The sequence below is a fragment of the Aulonocara sp. 'chitande type north' Nkhata Bay genome, linkage group LG15 (assembly GCF_057382095.1).
Source record: "Aulonocara sp. 'chitande type north' Nkhata Bay isolate Kocher_YH1m ecotype deep benthic linkage group LG15, A_spYH_male_GT1.1, whole genome shotgun sequence".
Lineage (NCBI taxonomy): Eukaryota > Metazoa > Chordata > Actinopteri > Cichliformes > Cichlidae > Aulonocara > Aulonocara sp. 'chitande type north' Nkhata Bay.
In genome coordinates, this window is record NC_141358.1 from 35,914,276 (window position 1) to 35,927,253 (window position 12,978).

Sequence of the window (12,978 nt, forward strand, 5' to 3'; positions counted from 1 at the left end):
GTCTTAGTCCGGAGGCTCCTGTGGCGCCTCCCAGAGGGCAGGAGGGTGAAGAGTCCATGTGATGGGTGACTGGGGTCTTTGATGATTTTCCCAGCCCTTTTCAGACACCGCTTCCTGTAGATGTCTTTTATGGCAGGAAGTGGTGCTCCGGCGATGCGCTGGGCAGTTTTCACGACCCTCTGCAACGCCTTCCGGTCCGAGGCAGAGCAGTTCCCGTACCAGACTGTTATACAGTTGGTCAGGATGCTCTCGATGGTGCAGCGATAGAAGTTCACCAGGGTGTCTGAGGACAGGTGGTTCTTCCTCAGAGTCCTCAAGAAGAAGAGGCGCTGGTGAGCCTTCTTGACCAGCTTGGAGCAGTTGGTCGTCCAGGTGAGATCCTCGGAGATGTGGACTCCCAGGAACTTGAAGCTGCTCACACGCTCCACAGCCGTCCCCTTAATGTGGATGGGTGGATGTGGGTCAGCATTCCTCCTGTAGTCCACGATGAGCTCCTTGGTCTTCTCGGTGTTAAGCAGCAGGTTGTTTCTGTCGCACCACTCAGCCAGACGATCCACCTCCTCCCTGTAGGCGGCCTCATCGTTGTCACTGATGAGGCCAATCACCGTGGTGTCATCTGCAAACTTAATGATGGTGTTGGAACCATCAGCAGGTCTGCAGTCGTGGGTGAAGAGGGAGTAGAGGAAAGGGCTCATCACACAGCCTTGTGGTACACCGGTGTTCTCCCGTTTTATCAGATTTAAGGCATATCTTGTAAAGCTGTCATCATAAATCTGGAGATTTGCATGTTGGCTTGCATTCAAAACCACCAATATTAGTAGATAAACTCATTTAATTCAAGAACACAGCTAAGAGAAACTTGCAGTAAGCTTTCTCTGGCAGTATAATCCAGCAGCAGAAAATAATCTGAAATCTGGCTTTCAGTATGAATTCTACTGGCAATGATTTATAGGTAGAAAAAGGTTATCTTGAGGCCGTAAATGAAATGAATTTCCCCTTTTTTGTGTGAGATTCACTTTTCTGTTTGACTTACTGGGGGAAAAAAAAAATCAAAGGTGTAGGCAGTATTTCAGAGGTGTGAAAACCAAACCTAATACTGGATGAAGGAAAATGTTTTTATGAAAAGGAAAGTTACGCCTTATCAACAAAATAAGATTTGATTAGAGATAAAAGAATCAGTTTCTCAGGAAAGCAAAACACTTGATCAGCTGTTGCCCTTTGTTTGAATGGTAAACACTGAGTTTTTCCGTAATTGTTCAAGCAAATGCTCGGTTTTTTAAAACCAGGCCAGGCGCATGTAACAACTATGCACAACGATCGCACAGTCAATCCATCCACTCCATCCATTTTCTTAATTGCTTATACGGTTCAGGGTCACAGACAGGCTGGAGCATAATCTCAGCTGTCATTGGCTGAAAAACAGGGCAGGATACACCATGGACAGATCCAGAGCCAGTCCATCACAGCACCAACTGCACACTCTCTAACTCACATCCATGGCATCAATTTCAGCCGACAGTGGAAAAACATGCAGAATCCATGTAAAAGGGCACCATCCAGCTGAGAGTTGAACTCTGAGCCTATTTGTTGTGAGGCATCAGCATAAACCACCCAAATACAACTGCACTTGCATATCCATAAACTTAGAAGTAAGAGTTTCCACTTTAGCACAAAGCAATTAGCTAGAGCTAGAGCTAAAAAAAATTACGTCCTACTCTAACGGCCACAAGAGTCAGTCCCAATGTACCCCAGTTTATCAGGTAAACCTTTCTAGTACTTAGTTGGACAGCATTTGCCTTCAGAACTGCCTTAACTCTTCATGGCACAGATTCAACAGGATGTTTGGTCCATATAGAGACGATATCATCTTGTTCTTCCGTTCCACTGCATCTCTGTGGAGGCCATGTGAGTACAAAGAAATCACTGTGATGTTCAGCAGTTGATTTTTACTTAATGACATGGCACATTATCCTACTGGAAGTAGCCATCAAATGTTTGGTACAATGTTGAAAAAGGTATGGGCAAAATTAGTAACAAGCTGGTTTGTGCTGAGAAAATATCCCCACCCCACTGCACCACCACCACTAGTCTGAACCAGCAGGGATGCAGCCACGTTTCATGCTGTTTAACCCCAAATTCTGACCCTGCTGTCTTTGGCAGGTTCAGATGAGTCTCAGTGTCAAATGAGTAACTGAGACAAGAACACTTCAGGAAATCATTCCTACTGTCCTCTCTAAAACTGAAAAATGACTCTTCATTCAGTGTCAGGCACACAAAAGACCCCTTATTTTTGTATTATACCATCATGCAGTTGTTTTTCTTACATTTATAGTGTACATATTTTTTGTAATGCACTTTCTATCTATCTATCTATTTATCTATCTATCTATCTATCTATCTATCTATCTATCTATCTATCTATCTATCTATCTATCTATCTATCTATCTATCTATCTATCTATCTATCTATCTATCTATCTATCTATCTATCTATCTATCTATCTATCTATCTGTCAGTTATATCAAAATGATGACACACAAGTTTAAATCAAAGGTTGCACTTTCTGCATTCTTGATGCACTGGGTTAGAAAATGCAATGTCTCACTTGTGAAAATGCAATGTAGGGTTGTTGTTTTTTTTATGAGAAACCTCGATACAGTAGAGGTGGGTGTTAAGAAGTGCAAAGTGCAGACACATTATTTGCTCAGGCCACTGCTTGAGTGCAGCAGCAAACATGCACACAAACAGAAAACAATGAAGCCTTTACCTCAAGCACGTGGGAGGCAGAAACTCACTCACCGAATGATCAGCTTAAGTGTTTACTCCAAACACACTGAGCTCAGTTATTGTGGCTGTACCACCGGATAGACCAAGTGTTCTCCTTTTGATCAAACTTTAGATGTGCTTGTTACTTCATCTGGATTTTAGATTGACAGTGTGCAAAATATTTTTGTTGTAGAGTTAACTTTAACTGATGCACTTTTGCAAAATGTATTATAACCAAAACCTGAAATTTATCATTTGAAACTGCATGTTTACAGTTAGGTCCACAAGGATCTGGACAATAAGACAACTTTTCTTTTATATACAGCACACCGACTTCAGAGACTCACTACCACAGACTGACAGTTATTCCACATCTGCAGTGGAACTTGTATTTGGTAGCTGTTTGCTTGAACTCTCATTATTCTGAGGTCAAAAGAGATGCTGATGCAGGTGAAGGAGTACTCAATGCTCACATTCACAAATGCCGCAAACAGTGCAGATGGATAAAGACCCAAAGCACTGCAAACTGCAAAAGCAACCCAAAGGTTTCTCAAGGCGATGAAAAAGTCAAATCAACCACCTAACCGGAACCCAAGAGAGCTGCTTATCAGTTAATAAATACACAAATAAGCACTAAGTGAAGGCGGCTGCAGGAAAGGCCTGCCAGAGCATCAAAGAGGAGGAAACAAAGCAACTGGTGATATCCATGGGCTCCAGACTTCAGGCGATCATTGAGGGTGGGGGGCGTGATGCTTAATATCTCAAATAAAAGATAAAGTCTGCAGTTCAGTCACATACTGATGGTTGATGGTCACATACTGGTTTCAGCAGATGGCATCACATCACCTCTATTGACTGCGCTTCGCTCATCTTTTAGAATTTATTTTAAGATCTTCTTATGATTGATTTGTATGATTTCATTATACTTGTTCGTATGAGACTGCACTGTGCTGCGTTATCAGAAATGCAGACTCCCATATGTCACTTCAAAGCCTTAGATTTTCAGCTGGGGCCCTTCTGGGTTTCCAAAGAATGAGGCTTAAATTCAAATATGTCTGTGGATTTGCCATCAGGGTCCCTTGGCTTCGGAACAATCTGTATGAGTGGAATATGCAACCTAAGACACGCTGCTCCAGACCTGCGCGTCGCTCTGCTTTTCTTCAAACACCTCTCTGTATTTTGCTGCTTTCATTTCCTTGTGTGCTCTAACCAGTCTCACTGTCCCTGCTGATGAGAAGTGTGAACAGCGTGATGCTGTCAAGATAATATTTCATCTCAGTCATCTCAGGGTTAAGCAGAAGGGTGTTTACCAGACGCAGCGCTTCAGGTTCTACCAAAAGAATTTATTTTTGTCTCATCAGTCATTTGAGTGGTTTCCATTCAGCCTCCTACTCCAATCAGCCAATACAGGTAGCAAAAGCCTTGCAGGGCTGATGCCGTACGCCTGTTTGGGGCATCACTAAAAACGAAAGTCTTTTAGCACACTAAAAGACACTTTGCAATGTTTCGGTGTAGGTTTCAGTTTATTCTAAGGTGAAAAAGCATCCACGTCTGTGTATAACCTAAGATCACGCTTTATTACGTGGTCTTGACAGAAAAATAAAGTTGGCGTTATAGGTGATTTACTTGGGTAAGTCCCTGCAACGTGCTAAAATACTGCTTATTTTTACATGCCAAAGACTCCACGACCTACTGTAACACAGACTAGAAGATAAAACAGTGCATTCTTTGAATACACAACTGTGTGTGGTGAGCGTCAACTTTAGTTACTAAAACCATAAAGAAAACCAGAATCTCAGGTAAACTTTTTATTTTATTTTAGAGGTGTTTTTACAGGATAAGAATTCAGAAATATTAGATTTTTTAAAAACAAAACAACACTCTGAAGACTTATTTTACACATCTCCCAGAATGCACCGCTGCCATCAAAATAAAGAGCAGTTTCTGTTCCTTCTGTGACACAGATCCAGTACAGTACATTCAGGAACTGAAGACAGTATTTACACACACATACACACACACAATAAAGTTGATAATTTTACATCCATTTACATCTTAAAAACTGCGTATTTCAATTAGAAACAGTTCAGCAGTATGTAATAAAGTAGCACGTGACAGGACGGTACATTTTGAAAGCTTGCTGGGTTTCAAAATGAACTTGCTCTTTCTCTGAGTAGCTGGTGAACAATAAACCAGAGAATACATTTTAACATATGATAAAGATGTATGAGAACTGAGTAAATCAAAGACATCAATAAGCTTTCAAAAAGAGAACTTCAGAGGCCATGCATGCAGTTATTGCACATAGTGTCAGATTGTTGTTGTCAGATTTGCATGATAGTGGCGAGCTGATGCAGCAGCTCATGGAAAAATCACCAGTGACCTTTGAATATACAGTACTGATAAGCTGAAAGGTCTATAACTGATCTATAAGCATGTATGGACGGTGTCCCTGAAACTTTTTCCTCCGTGTTGTGATAAATACCCCGATGCAAAAGAAGTCACTAAACCTGAAAGTCAAAAGTGAGCTTGTTAAGCTCTCACGCGATTATCAGCATGGGAGTGAAGATGAATTCTGGAGATGAGGTGAAGCGGAAAATGAAAGGTTTTCATGTTGGAAATGTCATCAAAGTGTAAAACCTTTCAGCCTGGGATTGCATGATGATGCATTCTCAGTCAAAACTTTCCACTCAAACAAAATAAAAGCCCCTAGTTTCTGTGTGCAGCCACTTATTGGGACCCATTTTAAAACTGACCTCTAGCAGCTGTTTGATTGTGCAAATTGCATCTGAAATCATCAACTTGGTAATTTAGAAATTTGAGCTTACTGGCATGTGTCACACTCTTCATCACACTAACCAAGTGGTTTTGGTTCTTAAATTATAGAAACAGCGAGTGAAAGTTTTGCATTATTTTCTTGCTGCATAACACCTTTATTATATGTTCTGCATCTACAAGAGTGTGCAAGTAAGTGCTGGGATTCTCATGAGCCACTACAATACAGTGACACCAACGGCACGTGCCAGCACGCGCTTCCTTCAACCAGACTCCAAGTGAACTCGGAGGTGTAATCACAGCCACATGTGGATTTAGGCATTTGTTTAAAGTGGAAACACTCCTATTTTTCCACTTACAAGGTCATTTATGGTTCTATAGCAGGGGCATCAAATATAAGGTCTGGGGTCCAGATTTGGCCTAGGAAAGACTCCAATATGGCCCACAGGACAGCTTTGGAAGATTTTGTAGTTTTAACTGAAAAGCTACAAAACTACAAAGTGTGAGTTTTGTAGCTTTTCCAACTGATAAATAGGAACTGACATTCATACCACACCAGAGTGATTAAGTGTAGATATTAGTAATTGATTCTAGTCTACATATTTATCATGTAGTTTCACTGGTGGGGTGTCTGTGGCCCATGATGTAAAATTAATTTGGCATCCCTGTTTTACAGGAACTAACAAAGGATACCGTGCTTTAGTTATTTCTGTCTTTTGGGATACTTTTATAACTTAAGACAGTGTCAGCTGCAGAGTTTTGGTAACATATCCCGTTCAAACAGGTTTGGATATCCACATTTCCAAAGCTGTCTCTAAATTCATGTGCTTAGTTGGCAGGTTTTTAAAGATTTTTAAATATTAAAAGCATCAGAATTGTTCAGTGTAGTTTTTAGTCAACAGAAGTGAGGCTATTTCAGTGGTAGAACAACCTAAATTTGGTGCTCTACAGAGGGAGCAAAGTTTGTAGGGGTCACTACATCTCCTGTGTTATCACCTAGTGCATCAGTGTGGTTCACTGAAGCTATTAAACACAGTGAGACCCAGAGCAGTGATGTACAGTAGACTCTGGGTACACAGGAAGTGCTTGCTTTGTGTTTCTGGTCTGAAGAAAATCTAAAATCTAATTTATCGCCTGTTAAGTATTCCTTAGCGGCCGGATACCCCCGACACAAATTAACAGCAAAGAAAAATTGAAAGCTAACTGCGAGGCTGGGTTGTCACTGTAACTGTATTATGTTCTGGCTTGAGGTTTGCCGCAGCAGCATGCATCTCAATTTCGAGACCACCAAACACAAAGTGACACCTACATACACACTACCCATGCAGACTCTTCCTCTCCCAACTCTTTTGTTTGAGATATAGTGCAATAAGACATCCCTGTATAACAAAAGCAGGATTTTTAACACTTGCAAGAAATTTATATTTATATATATTTAGATTTATGTTATGTACACTAGTCGAACAGTGAGCTGTGCATCACATGTGTCTCTTTTCTGTGAGATAGCTGACGGCAGCATACTCTGTATCTCTTGGGTTGATCTCAACAATTGTCGGAGGTCTTTTGGGGAAGTCCAAGACGCTGTAGATCACCGAGGGTGCAGACATGCTGCTCAACGACGCCACTGATTCCTGCGAAGGCAACTCGAGTCAGGCTGAAGAATTTCCAGGCTTATTTTTTTCTCTAACAGCAGATCAAAATCTTTCTTACCTGCACTGTGGGAGTGGAGCTTTGCGGCCTTTCTTGTTGTTGCTGTTGTTTGTCTGCATGAGAAGAAAAGCAGGTGAAATGTTACAAAATAGGTGAAATCGGTCATGTATACTATATTTTGAGTTTTGCAGAAGAAGCATTCGTGGGACGTTCGAATAAAAAATTTCTTATCAAATTTATTGTTACAGCCCATCAACCACGTCAGTTTATCCCCGATTTACATATTTTCCATTGTCATACTTTTAAAAAAGTGTGAAAATAGTCAAATCTCAATATTAAAGACATAAATGCCGCATGTTTTGGAATTTTTTAGCTCATAGGAAGTAGGGAGTAGGAGTATGCCACAGCACCCAGGAGTATAAAGGAAATAACATCCAAGATAAGTTTCTGATTCATCAGATAAGGAAAAAAAACGTTAGACGTTCATAAAAATAAAGCAATTAACCGTCAAATACATCAAAAGCACGAATCCACGTCAAATACGTCGTAACCACATAGAGTGTTTGTGCTGTTGCGCAGGAGACCGGGTTTCGCTTTGCCGGTTTAGACTAAACACAAACTAAACATTATCATTGCAATGATAATGTTAATGTTCAGTTACTGAGCTCAATGATGAGATTGCATGTTTATTCCTGAGCTTTTTTCACGCTAATATCAGCATTTTGTTACCTTTACACAGAGTTACGATTGCTTTTTACTTACTTAATGCTAAGCTAGGCTTAGCATCACCTCCTGATCCCGCCTCTGGAAAAAGATATAAAAAAAGCTATCGATATTCTTACATAAATACCATTAATTAAACAAATTAGCGTTCAGATTAAGTGATAGCAAGCCAAAATTATGGACGACGAAAAATTTAATGCTTAACAATATTTTTTCAACGAATAATGATTATAATAAGCTGTGCTAAAGTAAAATGTTTTAATTTTGTTTTAGTTTAACTAAAGTTTGTGACTAAATGTTTTAGTCAAGCCTGACTTTTATAATATAGTTTTAGGTCTAAGCTTTTTGTAAGTTTATGCCGAACAAGTCACGTTGTCTTTATCCTCTAGTGGTGCAAATGCACCAGGACAAGTTGCCAAAGACAGAGAGCAGTTTCTCTTCAGCATCTGTCGGTTTTGTGCAAAACCTCTACTCGTGGACAGCGGCCGGGCCCAATTAGCACGGCACGATGCAGGAGTGCGCAGTCAGCAATTGCTTGCATTTGTATACATGTACGGGAACTCTTCTAGTGCGGTTTCTGAGGTCACGGGGGCTGTCAGATTATTTCAGCGTGGCAGCGTTCCTACTCAAAGTAGGCCAGAGGGGTTTGTCTTTGAAGTGAAAGCGCACTCGTATTAGTGAACAAATAATGCAAGCTCTTTCTTTCCACCCATCTCTCAGTGATAGTAGGCACAATTAGATTTACATGCACTGAAGGAGGACTTATTTTCAAAAGAGATGAATCATCGCATCTATCAGAAGGATGTGAAACTGCAATCTGGTTTGCATTTTTGAGCATCTAACCACACAACTGCAAATTTTTTCCACAGAATAACAAGTGTTTCCTTACCATTACTTTGTTTGCTTGAAAAACTAGAAAATACTACTGACTGCAGCCCCGCACACGCAATTTGGCTTCATACCCCTTTACTATTTATATGTGGAGAATATTGAATTAAAGGTTCCTGATGTGTTTTATTCCAACTCAGCTGACACTACGTTCAGACTACAGCATGGAAATGAAATAAAATCCTACGTCTCCAAAAAATAATAAAAGTTTTGGCCACACTCTGATAACAGACACAACACAACATATCAGTGAAAAGTGAAGGTAAAGATTGTTTTTGGACCGTATATTTGCTTACCTTTGGGTCTCACGAGACTACAGATCAACCATGGGAGTACTGTTGCTAACAGGACCACAGGTAAAACCGCGAAGATGATGATGATCTTATTGTTGGAAAGGGAATTGGAACTTTCATTGAAAACTGTGGGTTTAGTCGACGGCGGTGGAGCTGTAGGAGTTAAAAGAAAGTCATGAAAATATGTGAGCTTCACTCATATTTTCGCACCACGTTTATGAAAAGAAATGAAACAAAAAATAAAAATGATTAAAGATACTGAATAAGTTTAGATCCCAATGGATCTATGCATATTTCCCCAGTACATATAGACTAATGCAGTATAATACATATTTATAACATACATCAGCAACAGAAATAAAGCATGGTAGGCAGTAAAATTACACACTCTTTCTTATGGGCTGTAAGCTGACACTGTAAACCAATGAGAATGTGAAACAGTGATCAGTATTCAGTTTTTCTGTAATCAATAACAAATAACATACTGAATATGTGAATAGTAACCAAGCGGTTACAAAAGGCTCATTATTTTATCTATAATGGGACTGTACATCAGTCAATCTCATATCAGCTGCTTTACGCTCAAACATCTCAGCAGCTCCACGAATGACGCAAATTGCGATTCTGTGAGGATAAATGTAACTGACACTGCTGTTTGTGTCCCCCGTGAATGCACTGCAAACCCTTTGATGTGCCTGATTTTCAAGCTGGCTTCCTTGTCAGGTAGAGAGGTAAATTTGCTCAGTAGCCCAGTTCTGACCAAATATTTGCAAACATAATTTATATTTAACGCTAGAACATGTTGACACGCTAGATAGCTTTGATTGCCTAGATTGTAAAGCTGGTTAATGTACGCCTGCTGGATAGCAAGATGCTAGCATGGTGACATCAGTATTTAGCATTTAGGTCAAAGCAACAGAGTGCTTTTTATTCAAACAGGCTAGGAAAGGAAGGCAGTATTATTGCCCTACTGCTCTGGTAAGTATCTACAGCAGATGGGACTGACTGAATGTCAGCTATCCTTTAAATGCCCAGCAATATGATCTGAGAACGAGGAGCTATTTTTGTTTGTTTATTTAAATATTTCTGTTCTAACTGAGCCTTTATCAACAATGTGGCAAAAACATAACCTGCAGGACTCTGTGACAATCATATTTAATTTGTTCTACTGTTTTAATAGTGTGTTAGTGACTTATTTTCATATGGGCTTTAAACTTTTCACTAACTGGTTAAGAACAACCTTGGATCCATGACACTTATACACACTATATGGTTTTTATATTTAATGCAGTCAATACTAGCAGACACAATTAATTAAAGTGATCATTTTAATTTGGAATAGTATTTTAAAAGATATTAGGAATGATGATGTCATTTATTACAGGATCTATAATAAAGAGGCAAACATTGAGGAAGTAAAGGTGGTGAGGAATTAGTGTATACTATATATGGCTGCTCTGTTTGTATGAATATAATGGAAACATACTTCACTTTAGTCTGCTCTTGATATTGCTCTACTGTGCGTTAAAGTCGTTTTCATTATGTGCAGCTTATAATCATAACAAATGTCCTTACCTGTACAGCTTATGTTCCTTTCTTCAACAGTCAGCTTCACTTCATTACTTTTTCTTAGGTTGCCCCCAAATAAACTGGCCCAGTAGGTGTTAGTGTGGTTTAGAGTGAGATTTATGATGTGGTAAAAGACAGAATTGTTTTGGGGGCAAATAACAAAGGAACCTTTCCCACTTTTAAAATCGTCAATCTTTTTCTCGCCTGTTATATAAATTCCAATTTGACTGTTTTCATTAATGCTAACATTAAATGTAAATTGAAGGGTGATGTTGCTGCCAAAGATCCCGATGACTTGTGCATGGCTGGGGTCTGTATGGAGACAGAAGAGCAGATTTGCATTATAAACACTGAGCTGTAGTGCTTCTTCACCTCACTGTGCAATACCTTTGTGCAATACTTTTGTAAATTGTCAATGGTGCAATAGACCTCAATACTTGAAATGTGCAATTCACTTGTATTTTTATTTTTATTCCTATCTATTCTATTTATCCCCTTCGTATAATTTACTTATATTCGTCTCTGTATTTATATGTGTGTGTGTGTGTGTGTGTGTGTGTATATATATATATATATATATATATATATAACATTCTGCAACTGTAACTTCTGTCGGTGCTGTGCTTTTGGAAACCGAATTTCCCAGAGGTACCCACCCGAGGGATTAATAAAGTTCTATCTTATCTTATCTTATGATTAGTGGAGAAATTAGTTTGATGTTTTTAATGCTTTCTAATGCTTTTACTGTTATTCAATTTAAATTTAATAAATCCATAATGATGCATCAGTCTCCACTCATCAACACATGATCATACCCCGCTTTGTGATCCTATAGTATTTTAAACTGATGCTCTTCAGTATACAGTGTAAGCTGTGGGTAGCTGGAAGAAAGCAGTAGTGAAAACAGAATAGTCCATGTGACATATTCTGTGTTAGAGACATCAGTTGGTTTAATCCTCAAAAACCTAAAAGCCACAGAAGCAGCACAGGACGACTGATCCTCTCCACAAAGGAAACAGGCGGGTCACTTTTCCCTTCTGCTCACTACCTCAGTGCAAGTTCCACAGTTACTTTCCATCACTGACAGTAAAACTACAGGGTAGTGTTTAAACTAGGTAAGCCGCCACAGTAAAATGCCAGCAGTGCTGGATCAGTCTACACAGCCATATAGCCACCAGCAACAGCACCAAGGCGAAGTTCAGACTGATTTACCTGATTTATCTAGCTGCCATCTGTGTCTAATGTTCAGTGTTAGCTCACATATAGAAATGAGATAAGTAACTTTTCTTAGATGTGTCATCTCCTCTGTTTGAAAGTCTCTCTTCTGTAGAAACTATGTGATTTGTTGATTAGAAACCTTTAAATAGCAAGTACTTATATTTAAACAGGAGTCTAGGTGTTTGGACACCTACTAAAAACAGTAACGGAAACAAATAAAGTTCAAATATATTCTATTATACACTATCCTTCTATTCTCTTCTGTTTATTAAGTTCAGAACGGCGGGGGGACTGGAGCTACTGCGTTGTCTTTTTCCAAATTAATCAGCCCAAATCAGCGTTTTCTATCTGTGTATCTATGTTATATATCTATTTTAAGTTAAGTTATTTTTCAAGTTTTTTCTCTAAACATGTGTGAAGCACCTGCGGATGTCTCCATAATGATTTGAGGGCTTGCATGTGGTATTAGTACGATCGCTTGTTTTTGGCATCATAAAAGTGTGATTGCTATATTTGTTTAACATCAGAACGTACACATTATGAGCCAGGGTTAAATTCACAATGCCTCAGACTAACTTTAATTTGCTGCAATGCCTTTTTCACCTCAGACACAAGCACACAGTGTTTTATCCAGAATGTGTCAGTGTTTTCAACATTTTTGAAACACCCAGTTCCCTGTTTTAATATCGCTCGTCTGTGATAAAACTCTAACAGATACCGCAGCAAAACTTAGAACAAACCACTTGTGGAAACAGGGTTACCGACAAATAAAGTTGAGTCACAAAACCAGAGCTTTGTGGAACTCCCCAATTATGATTCAGTAATGGTAATTGAGTGGGGGAAACTGAGTTGTCGTTAGAGACCTACTACAACGAGTTACATACAAAATATTCAGTGCATTAACTAACTGTCAGAGGAATCAGGGAGCAATAAATGTAACAGACAGTCAAGTTCATCATGCGCTGCCAGGACACAAAACCTCTCACACGTCACGGAGTAAAACAGTTACGAATGAGACGGCTTACCGTTGAACACCATGTGAGCTGTGATGATAAAAACTAGCCCGAGAGGCTTCGTGATGGTGTTTTCACCCAT

The 12,978-nt window shown here is 39.5% G+C and overlaps 1 protein-coding gene across 2 annotated transcripts; it reads right to left on the minus strand.

Moving 5' to 3' along the window:
* Positions 1-7,020: 7,020 nt before the first annotated feature.
* On the minus strand, positions 7,021-12,978 carry LOC147313551 (uncharacterized). Of its 2 annotated transcripts, XM_086265088.1 has the most exons (6): positions 12,909-12,978; positions 10,672-10,977; positions 9,100-9,249; positions 7,955-7,996; positions 7,253-7,305; positions 7,021-7,173 (listed from the first exon to the last, which is right to left on the minus strand). In XM_086265088.1, exons 1-6 carry the CDS (start codon positions 12,976-12,978, stop codon positions 7,021-7,023), a joined length of 774 nt encoding a protein of 257 aa, XP_086121214.1. The 2 variants fall into 2 exon arrangements, with proteins under 2 accessions (XP_086121214.1, XP_086121215.1); XM_086265089.1 differs by lacking the exon at positions 7,955-7,996.

Bases quoted from the DNA above. Each gene is read 5' to 3' on its own strand.
- LOC147313551 (XM_086265088.1), bottom strand. From the start codon at position 12,978: ATGGGTGAAAACACCATCACGAAGCCTCTCGGGCTAGTTTTTATCATC. The intron at 9,250-10,671 runs GTAAGGACATTT...TAACTCCTACAG, and splicing joins AAGGAACATAAGCTGTACAG to CTCCACCGCCGTCGACTAAA. The intron at 7,997-9,099 runs GTAAGCAAATAT...ATCTTTTTCCAG, and splicing joins TAGTCTCGTGAGACCCAAAG to AGGCGGGATCAGGAGGTGAT.